This window comes from Astatotilapia calliptera, chromosome 17 (genome assembly GCF_900246225.1).
Source record: "Astatotilapia calliptera chromosome 17, fAstCal1.2, whole genome shotgun sequence".
In the NCBI taxonomy this organism is placed as follows: domain Eukaryota; kingdom Metazoa; phylum Chordata; class Actinopteri; order Cichliformes; family Cichlidae; genus Astatotilapia; species Astatotilapia calliptera.
In genome coordinates, this window is record NC_039318.1 from 374,999 (window position 1) to 397,148 (window position 22,150).

General features: G+C 41.2%; 1 protein-coding gene across 3 annotated transcripts in view; it reads right to left on the reverse strand.

Annotated features, from left to right (window-relative positions):
* Nucleotides 1-3,750: 3,750 nt before the first annotated feature.
* kcnc2 (potassium voltage-gated channel, Shaw-related subfamily, member 2) overlaps nt 3,751-22,150 on the reverse strand; it is a 122,820-nt gene continuing 104,420 nt past the window's right edge. The window contains exons 2-5 of one of the 3 annotated variants that reach the window (XM_026148176.1): nt 14,665-15,598; nt 12,397-12,567; nt 5,978-6,072; nt 3,751-5,378 (exon numbers count right to left, since the gene is read on the reverse strand). In XM_026148176.1, the coding sequence (XP_026003961.1) occupies nt 6,011-6,072; nt 12,397-12,567; nt 14,665-15,598 (1,167 nt within the window). In that variant the 3' untranslated portion in view covers nt 3,751-5,378; nt 5,978-6,010. Of the gene's footprint in view, nt 5,379-5,977; nt 7,085-11,130; nt 12,086-12,396; nt 12,568-14,664; nt 15,599-22,150 lie in introns of those variants that run through there. The other 2 variants (XM_026148175.1, XM_026148177.1) reach the window with 2 other exon arrangements.

Consider the following 22,150-nt stretch of genomic DNA (forward strand, 5'->3'; position numbering starts at 1 on the left):
CCTGAAAATGCAGCCAAGGCGTTTTTAAACAAACATTTCAAACTATTTACAGAACAATCAGCTGTTCTGCATCAAATCTGATGCCACACAAATTATTTGTGTCACAAAAAATAATTTGTGTCCACTATGAGATGAAGGAGAACAACAGCCTGATACCTGCAGGCCTGACAGCAGCAGATGTGTCACTGCTGTAACACCTGTAACACTCAGCAGGCGCCTCGTTGTTCTGACACACAACACTATTGACTACACTACACACTCACTACACACTAACTACACACTGACTACACACTGACTACACACTGACTACACACTAACTACACACTAACTGCACACTAACTACACACTAACTACACACTAACTACACACTGACTACACACTAACTACACACTAACTACACACTAACTACACACTGACTACACACTAACTACACACTAACTGCACACTAACTACACACTAACTACACACTAACTACACACTGACTACACACTAACTACACACTAACTACACACTAACTGCACACTAACTGCACACTAACTACACACTAACTACACACTAACTACACACTAACTACACACTAACTACACACTAACTACACACTAACTACACACTAACTACACACTAACTACACACTAACTACACACTAACTACACACTAACTGCACACTAACTGCACACTAACTACACACTAACTACACACTAACTACACACTAACTACACACTAACTACACACTAACTACACACTAACTACACACTAACTGCACACTAACTGCACACTAACTGCACACTAACTACACACTAACTGCACACTAACTACACACTAACTGCACACTAACTGCACACTAACTACACACTAACTGCACACTAACTGCACACTAACTGCACACTAACTACACACTAACTACACACTAACTGCACACTAACTGCACACTAACTACACACTAACTACACACTAACTACACACTAACTACACACTAACTACACACTAACTACACACTAACTACACACTAACTACACACTAACTACACACTAACTACACACTAACTACACACTAACTACACCCTAACACACCCAAACTACACACTAACTACACCCTAACTACAAACTAACTACACACTAACTACACACTAAACTACAACACTGAACTACAACACTGACTACAACACTAACTAACACACTGTACACTAACACACTAACTACAACACTAACTACACCAACTGACTACACACTAACTACACCACTACACTACACACTGACTACACACTAACTACACACTAACTACTACACTACTACACACTACTAACACCTACACCTAACTACACACTGACACTAACTCACACCTAAACACTAACTACACACACACTACTAACACACTAACTGCACACTAACTGCACTACTACACTAACTCACACTAACTACACACTAACTACACACTACTGCAACTAACTACACTAACGTCACACTATACACACTAACTAACACTAACTACACACTGACTAACACTAACTGCAACACTAACTACAACACTAACTGCACACTAACCCACACTAACTACACACTAACTGCACCACTAACTACACACTAACTACATCAATAACTAAACCCTGACACTAACCTACAACCACTGACCTACACACCTAACTACACACTGATACACACTAAAAACATGCTACCACTAACAAAACACACTAACTAAACACTAACTGCACACTAACTGCACACTAACTACCACTGACTACACCACTAACTACACCTAACTGCACACTAACTACACACTAACTGCACCACTAACTAACACACTAACTACAACACTAAACTGCACACTAACTACACACTGACTACACACTAACTACACACTAACTGCACACTAACTGCCACACTAACTGCACACTGACTACACACTAACTGCACACTGACTACACACTAACTGCACACTAACTGCACACTAACTACACACTAACTGCACACTGACTACACACTGACTACACACTAACTGCACACTAACTGCACACTAACTGCACACTAACTGCACACTAACTACACACTAACTGCACACTAACTACACACTAACTGCACACTAACTGCACACTAACTCAACACTAAACATAACTGCACACTAACTACACACTAACTGCACACTAACTACACACTAACTGCACACTAACTGCACACTAACTACACACTAACTGCACACTAACTGCACACTAACTGCACACTAACTACACACTAACTGCACACTAACTACACACTAACTACACACTAACTACACACTAACTGCACACTAACTGCACACTAACTGCACACTAACTACACACTAACTACACACTAACTGCACACTAACTACACACTAACTGCACACTAACTGCACACTAACTACACACTAACTGCACACTAACTACACACTGACTACACACTAACTACACACTAACTGCACACTAACTACACACTAACTGCACACTAACTGCACACTAACTACACACTAACTACACACTAACTACACACTAACTACACACTAACTACACACTAACTGCACACTAACTACACACTAACTGCACACTAACTGCACACTAACTGCACACTAACTACACACTAACTACACACTAACTACACACTAACTACACACTAACTGCACACTAACTACACACTAACTGCACACTAACTACACACTGACTACACACTAACTACACACTAACTGCACACTAACTACACACTAACTGCACACTAACTACACACTAACTGCACACTAACTGCACACTAACTGCACACTAACTACACACTAACTACACACTAACTACACACTAACTACACACTAACTACACACTAACTGCACACTAACTACACAAGACAACACACTATGTTCAGACTCCAAACACGCTAAATGTCGCAAATCTCCGCCGTCACTCCTAAAACTCCCCCCTTCCTAAACAACTAAATGTCATGTTGCCATATCATTTTTTGATTGGTCGACCAGGTTTCATTTTTCCACCAATAGGAAAGGCTGGGGGGTTTTTTTGGCGTTGTTTTTGCTCACAGGCTTTCGAGCGTTTTCCTTATAAAACGCCGTTTTTACCGTTTCTTCTGCAGTAAATATAAACAACGACAGTATTCAGGAAGAAAAACAAACATTGCAGATATTTTATCATAACTCTGGTTTTACGTGGCCGATCAACACAATTTAAAATCTGGTATAAAGTCCACACTTTGTCCGTCAGTTGTTCCGTCTGTCCTGCTCACATCTCCAATGGTTGTACACGTTGTCATTAACCTGGCTTCACTCCACATCAGCCGCTTTGCTCGCTAAAACTCCGGCACATGAGGACGCTGTCAGAGCCTGTCAACCACGTTGATTAGCTGCGTATATACGAATGTGAATCGCATCATTGGCTGGACTGTGGGATAAGGCGGCATCGTTCTGATCCCATACAGGAGCAGCCAGTCACTGACTCACACTGTGGAACAGGATTGTTAAAGTTTTAATTTTAATTTCAATTCAGGTTAGATTTTTTTTTTTTCTGTGCGCAGAGACCTGAGTCACTAATGTAAAGGGGAAAGTTTGAAGGTGGTTTAATAGGTGAAGTTAAGCATTATCAAAAGAAATAAGTCGATTTTCTATTTAGAAAAGTGGAGACGATTGACTCCTATATGAAAAGTGAGGGTTTGTGTGGTGTGCGTGAAGGTTAAACACACATTTGTGTTTTTCTGACAACCAAGAAGAAAATAGGTGAAATTAAGCAAAGACAGAGACCATCTGTTAAAAGATAAATAGTTTATGTGAGTCTCTCACATAGTATTTACCTTTACTCTATACACATTGTTTTGAACGTGATATACAATATGTCATCTTATTTTTTTTTTTTTTACAATTTGACATAATGATTTTTCTTTTCAGCATGCACTTGCCAACAAAAGGCTCCACAAATACAGAATTACAAAAACTAGAATTATGCTCACAGTAAAACATACGAAACATGAACTTGGATCAAAAGCCTGACAGTTGGAGGACACGATGTAGAAGCACAGCATCAGACTACCAGGACTTTACAGGAAAGAGCAAAGTACTCCACAGTAAGACACAAAAATACATGTTCTGGTTTCAAAAAAATAAACACCTTTTTTTTCAAGTTATAACATCATCCTAGAAATACACGAAGAACGGTACCCCTTTGTCAATTCAAAGAGTGAAGCAGCGTGTGTACTACATGAGGAGGATGGTGGGTTCAGGGCGACACTGGAACAGCTAGCCTACAACTGTGCCGGTTGTGCCACTTTCAGATCTCGCCTGGCAGCTTCTCCAGCTGCTTTTTCACTCGTTTTCCTTCACCTTCCTGTTTTAACAGGCTCCTGAAATCACAGTGTGGATCGGTGCTTTTGTTTTTCGGGTGCTTATTGCGAATCCAATCTGATTGTGTGGGTATGTGGGATTGCTACGGTGCAGATGTAGCCATTCTAGAAGTCCCGCTGTATAACTTGGCAAACTTCTGCTACACGTTTGCTTCACCCCCACAAGGGGAAAGATCTGGAAGAATCAAGTTATTTTTGTTAGCCACCAGGAGTCATGAGGAATAGTCTGGTCAGAACAATTTGGTTTGTATAGAGATGAACGTCTGCAGCACTAACGCAGGGTAGAGAGGGGACTTCTACAACGGCACTGCATCACAGGGGAGCTCTGTCTCATTTCTGTTTGTGCTAAATGTACAAGAGTGACAGCATCGAGTCCACTCGCTGGTCTTCTCTGACCGGGCCTTTCAAGCTATAGACCTTACCCTGGATTGTTAGGACACGCACACACGCACGCACACACACAGTTACACACAGCAGCAATTAACCTACTGAAATTACAGAGAGAAACAAAAGCAGAGATGATCGTAATGTCACATTTGTTCAACGTTGCCTCTCTACACTGTATATACTCGGTGTGGAATTTCATATATGAACACACTCCTTGTTTTGAACACAAAGTGCCTCGACTGATGCGTCTCAATACATTTATTGCAAGGAGGGATATCACAGCAAGAAATATGATCGACTCAGAGTGTCAACGGCGCAACGTAGCAGCGAGCCGCCTCGTACCTGACTCGCTATATCAAAAGACAGATGTGTGGACAGAGCCACATGGCCCAGATGTGCTGTGTTGTTTTGTATTTACAGGAGCAGAATCTACACACTAGATAGTCTCTTTTAAGGACGAGCCCAGTTTGCTTTCCTCTCCTTTTCAAAATAAGAATTTTTTGTGAGTTGTCCAGTCTGCTCACCGACAGCCTGTCAGTCAGTGGCTCTCGGGTGCGTCCTCATCCTTATTGTCCTGTAGGCGTGGCCTTATGGCTCCAAATGAGGTCTTCCCACTGCAATAGGTCCTCATACTGATGACAATTTATCCCACTGTTATTCAAATAGGAAATGAATTGTCTAAATAAAATATAAACACATGTCTGGATGAAAGAAATGCATCAGATCTCACCATGCACACGCTGTCTGTTTAAAAATATATGCACAAAAATCAAAACAGTACAAAATTTTATTTCTAAAGGCTCGTCTGTGTGCTGGGGTCGTTCATGTAAGGCGTGAATCAATAACTAGGTGCAAAGACAAAGACAAGCTCCTCTTTCTGATAGTTTGACTTTTTGCCGAGCTACGTGGAAGATGCATCTAGTTGTGAGCCAGTTGCTTAGCAACCTCCTGCTACTTCTATAGACACACTGTAGTGATGGGCGAGGCACACTGCTGCATGGTTACGTCTGCTTCCCCACACCTGTTGGTACGCAGAGGCAGTTTATGCCTGTCATTGTCAAAAAGACTGATTAGCTTCAATTTCAACTGTGTAGTCTGGGGACGTACATCTATTTATTTTTTGTGGACATTGTCTCATGAATAAAATGCTACCTGTCTATGCCCCCCCCCCCCCCCCCCCCCCCACACACACACACACTGAAAAATAGCCAAGAAAAGGGTGAGATGGCACCGCACCCTCATTCCTTTACCTTTCCACTATGGCGGTGCCTTTCTTCAAGCCATTAAGATAGAACGCTGCTCTCTGCTTGTGTAAAACCAGTAAAGACAACCTCTTTGCAGTTATCTGTGAGTAAACAACCAGAAACACAACAGATTTGGTGGCACTACGTCAGAGGAAAAAGAAAATTAGACACAGAGGAGGAGAAAGTTATTCAGAAATAGCAGCAAATGAGCAGAAAGCAACGCCCAGCTGGGCTTCTGTGTTTTCAGTCTCCTCGTGGATTGTTGCTGAAGCCAATGGCAAAATGAGACATGGTACGAGTCGGGTACGCCCTCCCTCGCCTAAATCCCAACATAACAACATTTTCTAGAAACAACTCCAAGTCTGTTCTACAGATCCTCGAGCTCTCCTCCCCTCCTCTGTGCACGCTGCTTGAAGACGATGGTTACAGGATGATCCATGCAAAAACATGAGCAGGCCCAACAGCGGGTGAAAAGCGACTTGCCCCTCCTCTCCAACTCCAACCCAATTATAACACAGTTTACCATCAACAAAGTCACAGTTTGTGTGAGGTTAAAACAAAGTGACATCTCTCTTTCTTTTTCTGGAAGCACATCTATTTCAAGGTATCTAAATATAACAACATCTAATATCCCTGATTATTAAATGTCCTTTATTACACGTTATGGCTGCTACCTCTGAAGCCACCAGTAACAGTTTTTTTATTGCAAGACTCACATTATGATAATATCGAGCTAAAAGGTACATCAGGAGATGAATGTGAGCTAAGCAGATGTACCTCGAAGGAAAAGCGCAGAACTTGCTCAGGTTACTCGAGACATTTACACAATTCTTGGCTACGATGGTGGAGTACTTCTCCACTAGTCACAAGAACTAAACAGAGTTCGGATTTGATGCCAGAGGGATGTGGTTTGTTAGTGGAACGGATATGGGTTGGTTGGGGTCAAAGTGGTCCAGAGGTGGACATCTCACAGGATGGAAGGGATAGGGGAGCGAGAGCGGCGTAGCGGGCAGGGCGATCCATAGGGCGAGGTCACAGGAGACAGCCTCAGAGTGTTACCAGCCATGCCAGTCATGCCCGCTATGTTGTTTAAGCTCCGGGATTTCTCATAGCCTTCAGATGAGGGGGGCGACAAAGGTGGTGGTGGTGGTGGTGGAGGTGGTTGTGCAGGAACAGGACATGAACACACACAGGCAGGCAGGCAGGCAGGCAGGCAGGCAACGATCCAAATCCGAGCCAGCCGAGTGAACCGAGACAAGACAGGAGACAGGAGTGAGACATAGCAACAGTAGCATACTGTATGGTGAGTGCATGTACAGCACATTTCATGACACTGGCCATAAAGCATATTGAAATTCTTAGGCCTGGAGCTGCTTGAGAGGAAGAAACAACCTGACTGGCTCAAAAGTGCTTCTTAAGATTGCTTTAAGTGCAAACTATCTATATTGTTGCTGAAGTAACTGAAATATGAAATCCATTACATCTACAACAAATACAAACAACACTGGATACACCGATAGCTGTTCACATCTTTAGTTCCTGCAGTAAATCGATGCATAATTAAATTAAATTCTCTTTATTTAAATCTTTGCCTACTCTGAAACAAAATAAGTTTGTGTGGCGACATTTTAAACCCGAGCTGTTCTTTATGCTGCATTCATGCTATGCTAGCAGGGAGTTACTGGTAGCCTTGTCGTCACAGCAGATGTTGAAAAAAAGGCTACTTTTATTGTTGAACAATGCACTACTATATCAATTTATTGCCCAATAATATTATATTTTCAGATGGCAAGAGAATCTCTATGCCACATCAAATCGTCTAAATGTTTTAAAATTGAGCGATGAAAAAGTGGAAGACTTTAAAGCCCCACCATGCACAGTATTCATGTTTTTCTCTTTAGGGTCCAAAAATGTAACAATGCCAGCAGTTTAGCATGTCAGAGTTGAATCTCACTTGTGTTTGCTGTTTGGCCAGCTGTGCTTTTAAGATGAAATATTGAATTTCAACAGTACGAAATGCTGTCATTTAAAAAGAATCAATATTCCTTTAAGTAGATTCTTAAGAAAACATTCTGCTTTAATGAACTTGTTCCTGCTTTGACCCACATCTGCAGATCTTGATACAGAAAAGAAAGCTCTGTGATTTGTTCTGCAGCATCTTGGACCACAGGTTTGCTAACTCGTGGATGGTCAGTGAACAAGTGAATTAGTCATGGTAAAGGTTATCTGTTTCTACTGGCGTGTGGCTGCTCCTCTCTATCAGCGGCAGCGACATGTCCATAATTTCATCAGAGATGCCCCTCATAGCTGCACGACGTCACAGATGGCAGCTTTGGTGAAATTAAGTTGAAGAAAGAAGCTGCACAGCTATCTTTGGTTAGGGAGTCTGAGGTCAGTGATCAGGCCAGTGTTGGACGCACAACAGGAACATTCGTGGGATTTGTAGTCAGTCCTCTGATGCTGGGAATCTACTTCATTTCTCTTTCACTTTACTGACAATCTTTCCTCTGAAAAAGTGGTGCTTAGTTACTTAATGAAAAGTTGATATGGGACGGAAGAGTCAGCTTTTGATTTTGTTTATATTGTAGACAGTGTTTCTGTTTCTTGGTGCTTGTAATGAAAACTTAAACTAATAATAGAGCAGTCGTGCTACCCTGTAGTTAGCTAGGTAATTAGTAAGTAGCATATCTATTATATGTGTTGCCATTTGAAGCTGTATGTATCTTGAAGTTCTTTGAACTTTGCAAGCCAGCGGAGCTCCTTCGTAATTGTATTTCTGTAACTTGCACAGCAAGCTCCACCCCTGAGAAATACCTCTGTGAACTCTGTCAGAGTTTTAGCTAAATGAGAGATATTATAATTCTTTAACTTTAGGGCTGAAGAAAAAAAAAAAAGTCGTTCATGTTGTGGCACCAGTGACAGCATCATTAGTATTTTCTCCCATTAGAAATGGATAAAATTTCCAAGGAACGGTTAAAGTTAACAAGTGCACATATAAACCACCAATTCATATATTGAGCCACAATATGTAGCTTAAAATGAACAACATGCATGTGTCTTAGATTATGTATCAAATGTTACTGTGTGTGTATGAATCCAGACACATACTGATGATGATGATAATCGACACACCGTAATTCAATCATCTTAACAACAACAGCTCAAACTTCTGAAAATGCTGCATGTGATGCACATCAGTAAATCTGCATTGGGTTCAAAATAACCAAACAAGCCACAGCAGCCAGCGCAGTGATGGAGCATGCCAATCGGCTGATGAGGAACAGCAAATGGAAATGTTGCCTCATTACCACTCTGCATACACCACCATTTGATTCACTGAGAGCATGGGTGCAAATTAAACTGGGGCTCTTTCAGAATGAGCCAAGCGAGCAGAACAAAAGAGAGCCTGGGTCTGAGCCAACAGGTAGCGGGAACAAGAAAGGAACCCATGTTTTATGCATTACCGTCAGTGTGGCGGCAACTGCAACCATGATGGATAAAAGGGACAGCTGCTCACCTGACTTCACTGAAAATCATGATGCGCTGTCGCTGAAGATGTGGACAGGTTAACCTGTTAGACTACTCCAGTAATCACCTCAAAGCCATCAGCAGTTGTTTTTTGTTGTTGTTGTTGTTTCTTTTGCTTAATGCAATGAAAAATAAGGCTCTGTTAGCAAGCCTAATGAATTATTTGCATTCATTAGAATTCTTGTATAATGGGTGCTTTAGCAAAATAATCAGTGGAACAGAAGCACTGATTTGCCTGCCATCCAATGAGTGCTAGGTGGCTTTACAGCAATAACATTAGGAGCCGGATATTCAGCTAGGCTCCTGGAGATGCAGCTACCTTCCCATACAAGGCAGTTAGCCAAGGCTTAACACTTCCACTTTACTTTGCAGATTAACACAAGATTCATGTCTCTGCAGGTAAATAGAAGAAGCAATCTGAATGACATATGTTTCACATAGCATCCAAATGACATTTTGGTATGTTCTCTATTTAGCAGAGATAATCTGCATCTATCAAAAAAACTGCAGTCTGAACTAATCTCTGCTCTGCGAGCTGCTTGATTTATGTGCTTTGTTTCCTGTAGTGATGTGTCGGTCGCGAATGAAATGGCTCTTAGAGCCAGATCTTTGACGTGAACGACGCGAGCCGGCTCCTTATCGCGAGCCGTGGTTTTTTTTTTTTCTTTCTCTCACTCTCTCTCTCTCGCACTTTTTTCGCTTCACTCCGCACACGAGCCTTGTGCTTTGCTGGGCAGAGGAGGGAGGGGCGATAGTTAAACTCGCAGTAGCACAGGAACAGAGCGGGAGGGAGAGAGAGAGAAAGAGAGCCAGGGACAACAACCTCCCATCAGAAAGGTATTGTATCCACAACTATTTTCAGCTGTGGATGATAAAGGATTCAGAAAGTTTATTCATGCAGGTCCATATGACAGAGAATATGCATCTTCTTTTTGTTTTCATATTTTAATTTATATTTAATTGTGTTGTGGTTTGCAGTGTTTTGTGTTGTTTCACTTGAAATTTGTTTAAAAGGAAAAAGCTGAAAATTTAAATAGTTAAAAGTTGAACTGTGACTAGTTGGTTTTTGTATTATATGATTTATTTATTACATTTTATGTGGAGTGAATAAATAAAAGTATATTTACGGTGGCCCCTACAGACAAAGCACATAAAAACTCAAAACACGTACAAAACACAACAGAGGTGCTCCAGGATGCTAGGGGGCAGTGTTGAGCTTTTGTTACCTAGTGGCTACACAAGCCAGCAAGTACCAACGACCGGATTTGGTGTGTGGTAGTAACAGGTAAATGAACATTTTTTAAATTATTTGAATATATATGAGTGCGTGTGTATAAATACACAAACACATTGCGTTCAATTGTGTAATTTAAGTGATCTAGTAGCTCTGTTTTGGAAGTTCAGTTAACGCTAGAAATGTGTTTTGGAGTTTGTACGTGCTTTGTCTCTAGGGGCCACCGCATATGTTTATATGTAAACATGTATAAATAAAACCACTCTTTTTTTTACATTAGTAATTCCTTTTGTGCATAATTTCATATTATTGTTAATAATAAATTAATTAAAGCAACAAAACAACCTGAAGAGCCGGTTCAGGGGGCGAAAGAGCCGGCTCTTTTTAGTGAGCCGAGCCGAAAGAGCCGGTTCTCTAAAAAGAGCCGGAAATCCCATCACTAGTTTCCTGACCTTTTCTGCCTTTGATATCATACAGAACAGCAACAACACTTTTAGGAAATTCAGCAGGTGCAAACTTAACAATAACCTTTAGGCTGGGTCAAAGTGTTAGCAAGCCCTTTCTGAGTCTGACCTTTTCACAATGTACTGGCACAAGGTGACATGTGCTATGCAATTCAGGAGGGCAAGTCTGACAGCAAATAAAGATGAATTTTATTCCTGTAGTTTTATGAAAAACATTATTTCAGTCATGCAATCAGAGCTATTTCCAACTCATAATATTTGGGAAAGTGACTTCATTTTTCTGCAAACTCAAATTTAAAGAACTGCTTTATTGGAACTGATGGTTTGCTAAATAATGTAAAAACCAAAGGTACAAGGGAAAAAGTTTAAGAAACTGATAAATAGTGTATTTATCAATTCTAACAGGAGCTGATAATGTAAGCTTCTCTTCCTAGCTAGCTTCAGTCTTTAGAAATAAATATTAGCTTTATGGCCAAGAGTTACAAACAGAAACTAAAACCTCGTCTCTGTCCTGCAGATCCTCTGATGATGATGTTTGGTAGGGCTCAGCCAGTACAGGATTTGTAAGAACGGTAGCCAGAGCTATAAGACTGATATCCATTGGTGATTTATACCCTACCCTATAAATATGTTTATGAGTTGACTAAAGACACTGGGTCAGAAATGTATTCAACTGTTTCCAGGCAACCAGAAAACAGGAATAAATTGTGAAGAAAGCAACAGTTCTGAGTCAGCTGCCGGGATGCGTTTGCCCCTTAGAAAGGCCAAAAATGTTATGCAGTGTGTCTGTGGAGAGTCGCGACAGCACGTCAACAGGTTACGTTACCTGAGCTGACTAGGGCTGAACATAAAGCCTCCTCCCTTCCTGGGATGTTGGTGTGCCACTCACTAAGGACATGGATCAGCTGATGAGCATTTGGACAAGTATCTGTGATTTTAATAGTACCTTCTAAAATGATAGGCGGTTTATTCAGACCGGTGGTTCCAGGAAACTGAACTTTACTAATGATGACTGATGATTCAAGCAACTAATCAGTAGCAGTGCACAACAGCAAGCGTGGATTTGACAATGATTTCCCAATAAACAACAGATCTGCATGCTTTTTAGAATACTTTATAAAATCACATCACAATGTTCTAATTCGATGTTGAATTAAATGACATTAAAAAAGTGAAATTTTACATATCAGTTAAACTACCTGTCTTTCGTATCCCTCCGTCTGCAGGGCAGGTGTAATCACTGGCAGCAAGCAGGAAACAGGTCCCCCCACTCCGGCGGTCCTGTTCTCGGGTGCTGGACCTACGCATGGGAACCCTCTCCTCAGGAGACATGGTGAGGTCGCTGCCCCCGCTGCAGTCTACAGACAGAACTGAGAGAAAAATCCATTTGCACATCCATATTTGCTTTTGTTCATTCATGCAATTTACACCAAGCTGATGATTTTGTGGTACTTTTCCCTCATAGACATGACAACAGAAGAAGTTACCAAGCAATGAAACTACAATCCTCACGTCTGCCTTCAACAGAAAGAAACTACGATCTGAATCCATGGAATAACGACACTCTGTGGATTTCAAAGATTTCAAGAAATCTGTTTTTACTTTAACCTTGTGAAAAGATACAGGTGAGACTGATGTTTCCATTCTTACCCAAAAAGGAAAACCCTGCCAAACAGCATAATTCATAGAGCCAAAACCTGATGTCGTTTTTGCCTTGTCTATATAAAAGAGCTATGACTGTGTATTTGAGTGACATTTTCCATCCATTATTAGGAAGGCGATCAGGCTAATACATTCTTCTTAACGTGTAACTACATGCTCTGGCAGTCATAGAGCTCCTCTTTGGGGACTAAAGACACGTACTGACAGTTTCACAATTGGCCATGTCAATTTTTATGATTAAATATGTAATAAAATTGAAGGGCTGGTACATTTACGTGGTTCTAATAGTTTGTGGATGACAGTGGAGGTCCTTGGTATAGCAGTGTTTCCCTTTGCAGGAGAATCATATCAATTTTTGGGGGGGATGGTGAAGATGAAAAAGTATCAAGATTAAATAACACCAGTGTGGAGCATTAGCAATTACCATAGCTACACAGATTTATACATCTGTGCCCTCAAACGTATTAGATTTTAAATCAAACAGTGAAGACGTGATTGGTGCAGACTTTAACTGAACGGGTGCAAAAACTGTATTATCTGTTCAGGAATTAGAGTCAATTGTTTGACATAGTCTTAATTTCAGATGCACCTTCATGGCTCCAATGAATTAACTCGCATATATGTTACCTGGACAGGTGAATTCTCTATATTTGATCCAAAGAGACATCAGTGCAAGGAGCCCCTCCCCCAAAAAAGCAAAACCAAAAACTGAAGGCACAACTTACAAACGAGTGGCAATTAAATAAAGACCTAGCAGAGCATCTCAGTGGCGGAAATATACATGTAATGAGATCCATGGGCTCCAGACTTGAAAGGACTGTTTTGAATCCTTTCATTTAAAATTATGTTAGTTTGTCCAATTACTTTGAGCCTCTGACAATGGGAACTATGGCTGTGATTCATAAACAGTAAATGCAAACATTATTGTAAAACTCTTTGAATTAAAAGCTACAATTCTGTACTTTGATTACACTGTGATTGTTTGATTTAAAAAACTGCAAAAATATGTAATTGTTCAGAACAAGTTGTATGATTTGGAAAAGAAATATGTGTGCCATTACCAACAACAGTTAAAACAACAACATATTCTGATGTCATAGGGTTGGGGGTTGTATGAACTATCAGACTCAGTACAAAGCTGGTATCTATATGTCCTATCTAAAGGACACATGAGAGGAAAGTATCTTTGCAGCCTTAAATTCTAAATGACCTTTGAGAAAATCCGAGAGGTGACTACGGCAGAATGATTCTGTTTGTGCATCCAGTCAATGAATCATGAAATATTCTGCGGTTATTAAATGTAAGTTTCAGGGACTTAATAAACAGATAGTAGGGAGCACCAACCCTGAGGAATGTCTGTATTAGAATTGAAAGAAAGCGAGTATACAGAGGTCAACATTAATTTCCATCAATATCAGATGTGTCAGAGTCAATTACTGATATGGTACTGGAGGGAAAAACAGCCACCTACGGTCTGAGCACCAAATGAGCAATCCTTACAGGAAGAAACACTTGGAAACAAGGAGTCTGAATGCTTATCTCCCACTCTCTGTACCTTTGGCATTGGTGCTGTAAAAACAGCTCAGTCATCTGTAGGGAAACTGCTTTGGAGCTTATGGGTCACATGGGGAAATCAGTAGAATCTGTCAGATGGCCACGGCTTTCTAACTGAAAGGAAGTCCCTCATGAATTCTCTTCATTGTCACTACATAAACAACCCCCTTCAGTGTAATCTGAATTAACTGTTAAACAAAGCGTCTTAGTTCTGTTTTCCATATGACCTTTGTCTAAACATATGGTCTTACCTGAACGGTTGCGTTCTAGTACCCTGCTCCCTTTGACGTGGCACAGGTCACCTTGAGTACTGTTGCAGGTGGTGTTGAGATCAGCTTTGCAGTAGGTGGGGGACCCTCCCTGCACTGCTTGAGGGATATGTTTCTTCCTCTTTTTGGGTAACTTCTGCTTGGCCATAGCCAGAGAATAGTACATCCCAAAGTTATTGACGATAACGGGCACAGGCATGGCTATCGTCAGCACACCAGCTAAAGCACATAATGCGCCCACGACCATACCTGACCAGGTCTCTGGATACATATCACCATATCCCAGTGTTGTCATGGTTACCACGGCCCACCAGAAGCCGATGGGGATGTTCTTGAACTTAGTGTGGAGGGTAGCCGTGGGATCATTGGGCTTGGCGCCGATTCTTTCGGCATAGTATATCATTGTGGCAAAAATTAACACTCCCAATGCCAGGAAGATGATGAGCAGCAGGAATTCATTGGTGCTAGCCCGTAACGTGTGGCCCAGTACTCTAAGTCCCACAAAGTGTCGTGTTAACTTGAAGATACGCAGAATACGAACAAAACGAACCACCCTGAGGAAACCCAACACATCCTTGGCAGCCTTTGAAGAAAGGCCGCTCAGCCCAACCTCCAAGTAGAAAGGCAAGATAGCCACGAAGTCGATGATGTTAAGAAGACTCTTAAAAAACTCCAACTTGACTGGGCAGAAGGTCACACGCACCAGGAACTCAATGGTGAACCAGAAGACACAAACACCTTCCACATACGTAAGAGCAGGATCCGTTTCGATCTCATACTGTGGACCTGAGTCGGTCACGTTGCTGTCTCGCGCCACATCAGTCTTGTTGATGATTTTGTTGAAAGCCTCATGAGTCTCCAAACAGAAGGTGGTAATGGAAACCAGGATGAAGAACAAAGACACGAAGGCAATAAACTAAGAGAAAGAAGACAAAATAGAGAAAAACACATTATCGCCATTACATTTCATTTCAACCATGGCTTCCTATACTATTTAGGATAGATTTGACACCAAAATCCTTCATTAAGTGTTCTCATGAGAAAGGGACAAACTACAACAGGTTTATTACATTTGCATCATTTTGAAGAGCGGAGACTCAATCTGGGAATGCAGATCCAGTCTAGTAAAGCAAGAAAGGCCCAGTAGACTTCAAACCCAGTGGAGAAAGGTGACGGGGAATCTCTTCATTTGGTTTTGCATATTGAGTTACACACCCGCTCTCAAAAACATACTTCATTCTGACCTCATAGTTTAGCTGCTGTTACTATATTAGTCTAGAGCCAATAGCTCAAAGCTTACAGGGCAAATTAAAAAGGCTATTCTGCTGTAGGATGTTCAAACCCTGATCTCTAATACATCTGGGCATGTCTATTAGCAACACGTTATAAAAAATGATCATCTTAATTATAGATCGACTGACTTTGGCCTTATTTCTGTCACTTATGTTAGTGCTAAGCAATCGTCTTTGGAGTAAGATGTGACGTATGGCAACTGGGAAAATGCCATACCTTATCAAACCCTGTAAGATGCAGTATTATTTGAAAGGTCAATAGTAAATTGCTATGCTATAATAGGTTAACTGGCACCCAGTTGCAGACTTGTTCTTAACTCATTCACTGGTAGCGTACCTTACTGGACATCCTTGAGCAGATAGAAATTTGTTGCACAGTGGTAAAGTCTAAATCTATAGATCTACGATAAAAATATCATTGACATCAGTTTGGCATTAGCAATCTATTCATTTTCCCAGAGGGAGTCTGCATGTTATTAAAGTAACATCGATAATTTCCCAAGCTATTTTACTTCATGTTTTTGACATATTTTGCAAATCCTTAATGGAAACAGCTTCCTGAGCTCAAATCCAGACATTGAGCTGCTGTGGAAGAAGACATGCTCAACCCTCTCTAAGAGCTAGATGGAGCAGATTTACAGCCTGGTATGCTGCTTCTCCACCATCCTCCCACAGTCCCTCCACTGGTGTGCTCTACCTACTGTGCTCTAAAGAAGTCGTTTCACACTCTGCCTTGTTTTGGATTGCATGACTCACACGCTCTCATAAATATCATTGCCACTATTTGGGTTACTGTGATCCTGAACTGTGTGTGTGCATTCACTCAAGTGCCTCTCTTTATGTATCTTTACTACCCTGTAAGTGTTTTTGTTCATACACTTTCAATGGCACAAAGTTAAAGCCTCAGCACAGTGTGTGGGGATAAGTCGGTATCACTAAACACCATGTACTGTGGATTACTCAGTTTATATGTATTTTGAGATTGTTGATTATATAGTATATGTAGATAGATATGCAGAAAGTGCTGTAAAAAGTTTGACAGAGGCAATATAACAAGGCTGTTCAGTTCCCACCTCTGACATTGGGCTATGAGTTTATTTTTCCTCTACTACAGACTGATCCAAGCTGTAGGCGAAGGTAAACAAGACGCCATTGCTGCAGTGGGATGTCACTTCTGAACTAACACAATAAATCTCTGCAGTACAGTGCACTGCATGTGAAGGATTTTACTCTGATTTTGCTAAGAAATTAAGCAAATCATCGGACTCAATCTGGATGCAATCAAATTCTGATACCTGCTGCAAAAATAAACATCATTCAGAAGAATAATGCTCCCTCTCGAGGGCCGTGGCTGGGTCTGTCCAAACTGTTTGAAGGATTCCAAAATGCAAGATCTAAACAACTGAGACGGGTTTTCACGTCATGCACGGTTTGAATACAAAATATAAGCATAGTTTTTGAGAGCTGAATGAGTAAAAAGTTTGTTTTTGTGGTTTAGAGCAGCGGTCTCCAACCCCCGGGCTACGGACCAGTACTGGGCCGTGCGAGAGTTGAGGCTCAGGTGTGAAATTCATGGGTTTTAGGTTTTTATCGGTTTTTAGCGTTATTTTTTTAATCATTTTTATCATTAACTCTGTTTCCCTGGGTCTTTTCCTGTGTGTTATGAATACATTTTTTGGTACCGGTACTGGTCTTATTTTGTTATATTTATCTGCGACACCTGAAAGGCCGGTCTATGAAAATATTGTTAGACATAAACCGGTCTGTGGCGCAAAAAAGGTTGGGGACCGCTGGTTTACAGGGTTTACAAGTGTGCTTATCAGCCACAACCACAACAGGCAACATGACAAATACTGATCACGTTATTAGAATGCAATGTATTGCTAGAAATCTAAGACTACTGCTGTACGTGTAGATATTATTTTTACATTTAACCCTACCAAAGACAGGCACCAACCCATGGTTGCAGCCTGTGCCTGCAAGACACTGCACCCCGCCAAGGTGTTGACCCAGCTTTGAAACTGCAGATTTGAATCTGATGGAGCATATGTGGCATGCACTGTAACATGCTAACCAGCAGGACCAAACAATCCTTTGCCAGCACCACAGGATGCCACCATAGCTCCAGTTTGCATGCCCCGATAGGTCAGAGCTCCTGTGGAAGCTCTTTTAAATTTTCACAGTGTTTGTTTGTTTTGTTTGTTTTGTAGTCGCTTCTTTGTGTACATTAAACAGAAAAATGGAAAAATTCACTACTTCAAAATTCATTCTTTTTTCCTGTGTTTCTTTTATGATGTCTTTATTTCACCATCTCTGTCTTATCATGACATTGGCTGAAACGAGCAGCCTGAGCTGTTTCCTGTAGCTGTGTGGATGCTGCGCCAACTAATGACTAGTTCTGTCTCATGCTGGGATGTAATTCTGATGTGTTCACGTCTGTAGAGAAAGGATGTAGCATACAGCAGCCTTTAAAAGCTGGATCACGTCACAGTACAGCAGCTGGACCTGAACTCACACTCACATGCTGGTGTAGCACTGATGCCCCTGTTTACACACAGCCTCACAAGGTTATTTATGGTAGGTGTTAAAAATGCAAAAGTGCTAACTTATCATGTGATTGCAGCACATGCACTCTGCATGATGAAGAAGTCCTGTGCTTCTATGAGTCGCTGTTTAAAGCCAGCACAGGGAGCATCACACACACACACACACACACACACACACACACGCTGTTCAGTCGATTTCTGAACAATGCAGATCTAATTTAGCCAGAGGACGAGCTCCCTTTGTGTGGCATGCTTCTTCAGAGAGTTTTTCAGACACAGTGATAACGGCTGCTGAGGAGCTACGACCTGTGACCTTCATGTACGGCTGCCACGTCACGTGCACATGGGGTAGAGACTGTAGATTTGACAGTAGAAAAAGTATGTCCACCAATACTGCTGACAAAAACTATTTGCTTATTTGTCACTATAACAAGGCAGCCCTTAGCAGCTGGATTTACAGTGAGAAACGGGACAATTTTAGTGGAACAAACTTATATTTATTTGTCATACAGCTCTCCTTAAAAACAATTCACTCTTGAGCTTCTTCACAGCACAATCAACCCTCTCTAATGAGAGCTGGCAGCCTTAAATACTTTCAGCTGTCACAGACTAAACCATTATTCCACTCACAGGTGAATTCTTAAATCCCAACCTTCCACCACAGTATACAATATACCAATTTGAATAAATAAATAAATACATACATTTCACATTTAATAAATATTATAGACTTTAATCCTACACCAAACCCAATATTATAAAACCCCAAAAACCCAAGCACAAAGGATTCCCCACACTCCCTTAACCCATGGTCTCTCCCGGAACCTTTAAATGGTGTCTGGACCCCGGGGAAACATTTGCCCAAACACCTTGGAGAGAACACAGGTTTCCTTACTGGTAAAAGCTTATGTTCTCTCAATCACCATTCCTTTCTCCTCACAGACACCACCACGTTCCTAGATGAAGAGCAGCTATGCAGGATCTGAAACAAGGCTAGCAACTGATTTTGAAATTCCCAGTAAATATTCAATTAAACTTCTTGTGTGCAAATGTTTAACTGTGCAAATCCATGCTGAAAGTGCGATGCTAAATGAAGTGCTTGATAAGGTGCCTTTAATAAAGTGCAAGGTGTTCTCTAAAGTGCTATACAGATTATAATATAAATAATAGTAAGGCAGTCCTCTTCCTTACAGTCACACGTCGATGTTTCAGTTCATTAAACACATTATAAAATTAGACAAAGTAAAAAAAGAACCCAAGTAAATACAACATGCAGTTTTTCAAAGCTGTTCCCTTAATAAAGTAGTTTGAATAACTTTTCACTTAAGCTGGATTTTGATTTTCCTCGGGTTATCTTTGTCTAATTATATTTTTTGTCTAATTCTTGTGCTGATCAATTAAAAAACATTAAGTATGAAACATTCTTCATTATGTGTGAAGAGAGAATGGGGGGACAGTGGCTCCTTTTCTGCCATCATGTTGGATAAGTGTGAGAAAATGGATCGATAGATTTAGATTTTATTTTACCAGTTTACCAGTCCAGTTAATCAGGAGGGCTCTACTACAGAACACTGTATGAAAAACAAATTAGGAATATGGCCTTTTTTTAATCTCCTGCATTGAAAAATTCCCCTCAAAAAGGAAACATCCATCAGTTCTACTAAAGGACCAGAGCTGTTGTATCAGTGAACTCTAACATGGTCTCTATGATTGAATGCACTCTTTGTCTAAACACGATGAATCTCAAAGGTGCCTCTGAAGCTGATTTGGTGTTTTTAACACACTAACAAAAAAAACAAAACATCATCACTGTGTTGTTTGCTCTGTTTGTCCAGTGGATTTATTCTGCAGACTGAATTGAGCATCTTGGTCTCCAAGGGCAACTAGCACAGCAATAACCTTTGGCATTGCTTTAAGCATGACTGAAATCTCAAGCATATCTTTCTCTCCCCTTACAATATATATGCAGCCGTTTGTTCTTACTGAATATCAACAAGTGGCTTGGAAAAAGATGAGACCTTCATGTTGCTCAGGCGCTGATTTTGTGTTATTTTATTGTGTCTGAGCTGAATGCTTTCATATCACTGCTGCATCACGTTAGGCTTGGTTCCCTATCTGCCACTCAGAGGAAGAACTGTCTCCTTCAGGAAAGACTTTATTTTATTATTTTATGATGTAGTGTTAACTAGGGATGGGTACCGGTGTCCGGTGCCATGATGGCACCGGTTCTGACATAAACGGTAGTAACCAGACCGAAAAGCAGCGCACATTTCGGTGCTTTATTTCGGTGCTTTTTTTCCCTGAGCTGTGATAGACTTCTAGCCAATCACTTTACGTTTCCGAGGATAGTAGGCGGGGCCAGGTACGTACGTTCTGTTAGAGCAGAGCTACAGATTAAAAATGTCCAAGGCGAAGCGGTCAAAAGTCTGGCTGTACTTCACAGCAAAAGATGCAAACTCAGCAGCAACAAGTGCTTTAAGCTGATACTGTGATACTGTCAAAGGAGGTAACTCCTCAAATCCGATGAAACACCTGGCGACGCATAGCGTTTTTTTAAAAAGCCCAGAAATGCGCTGTATTTGATAGCTTGCTGCGAGACCTCACACCGAGCACATCTACTGCAGGTGGGTTGCCTGTTATGCAACATCCCCCAAAAACCCGAAGAATAGAGTCCTGGCCCCTAGCCCTGCCAGTGTAGCAGAATGATGAGGATGATGATGCAGCAGCAGCCGTTCTTCTCTGCGTGAGTAGCTTCATGTTGTTCGTGTGTAATTTACGTTGAGTAGGCTAACCACGTTATTACATTAATGCATGTAAGGTGAACTAGCAAACACCATCATAGCTACATGAGGCTGTCTTCTTGTTTGATGGCAGATGCTCCCTTCACCCTGGCCACAAAGGCTAAAATGACCAAAGAAAAAGTGGAAAACAGTTAAACATGAGAGGTTTTTGGACAAAGTTTGTGTTTTTTCCATTGTTTAAGCACTGCTTCCAGCCAAGAGTATATACCATATATGCCCCATAGCTGCAGAAAAGGCTAACATTGTTATCTTTTTACAAAAAACAGCTGAACATGAGAGGTTTTTGGACCAATTTTGTGTTCTCCATTCTTTAAGCACCGGTTTGAGCACCGTTTAAGCACCGGCACCATTTCAAAAGTACCGATTTGGCACCGGTATCGGATGAAACCTAAACGATACCCATCCCTAGTGTTAACTCTGATTATTCAGAAAAACCATAAGCAGCATCATGAAACCAGGATTTCATAATGACTGAGAAATGAAAAGCAGGAGATGTCAAGTCATCCATGTAGTACCTCTGTTAGACGCACTGTACAAACAGAGTGATTCATTAGGAGTTTCTGTCAGCAGCCCCATCACCTCCCCAAACCCTGATGGGGTCTGATAGTTGTCAGACTTGAACCGTGGAAGCCATCCACATAATCACACAATTTTTCACCTGACATTTCTGCCTCGTGTCTCTTCTCGCTGTCCACAGCCAGGAAAAGAGACACGAGGAAAATGCCAGATCAAACTGCTGCAAACACACCAGCTTCCAGTGCATCACAACTGCCTTTGGCCTAGTAGCACAACAGATGTCACATTCAACACCAGTGTGTGTGGACTCCAC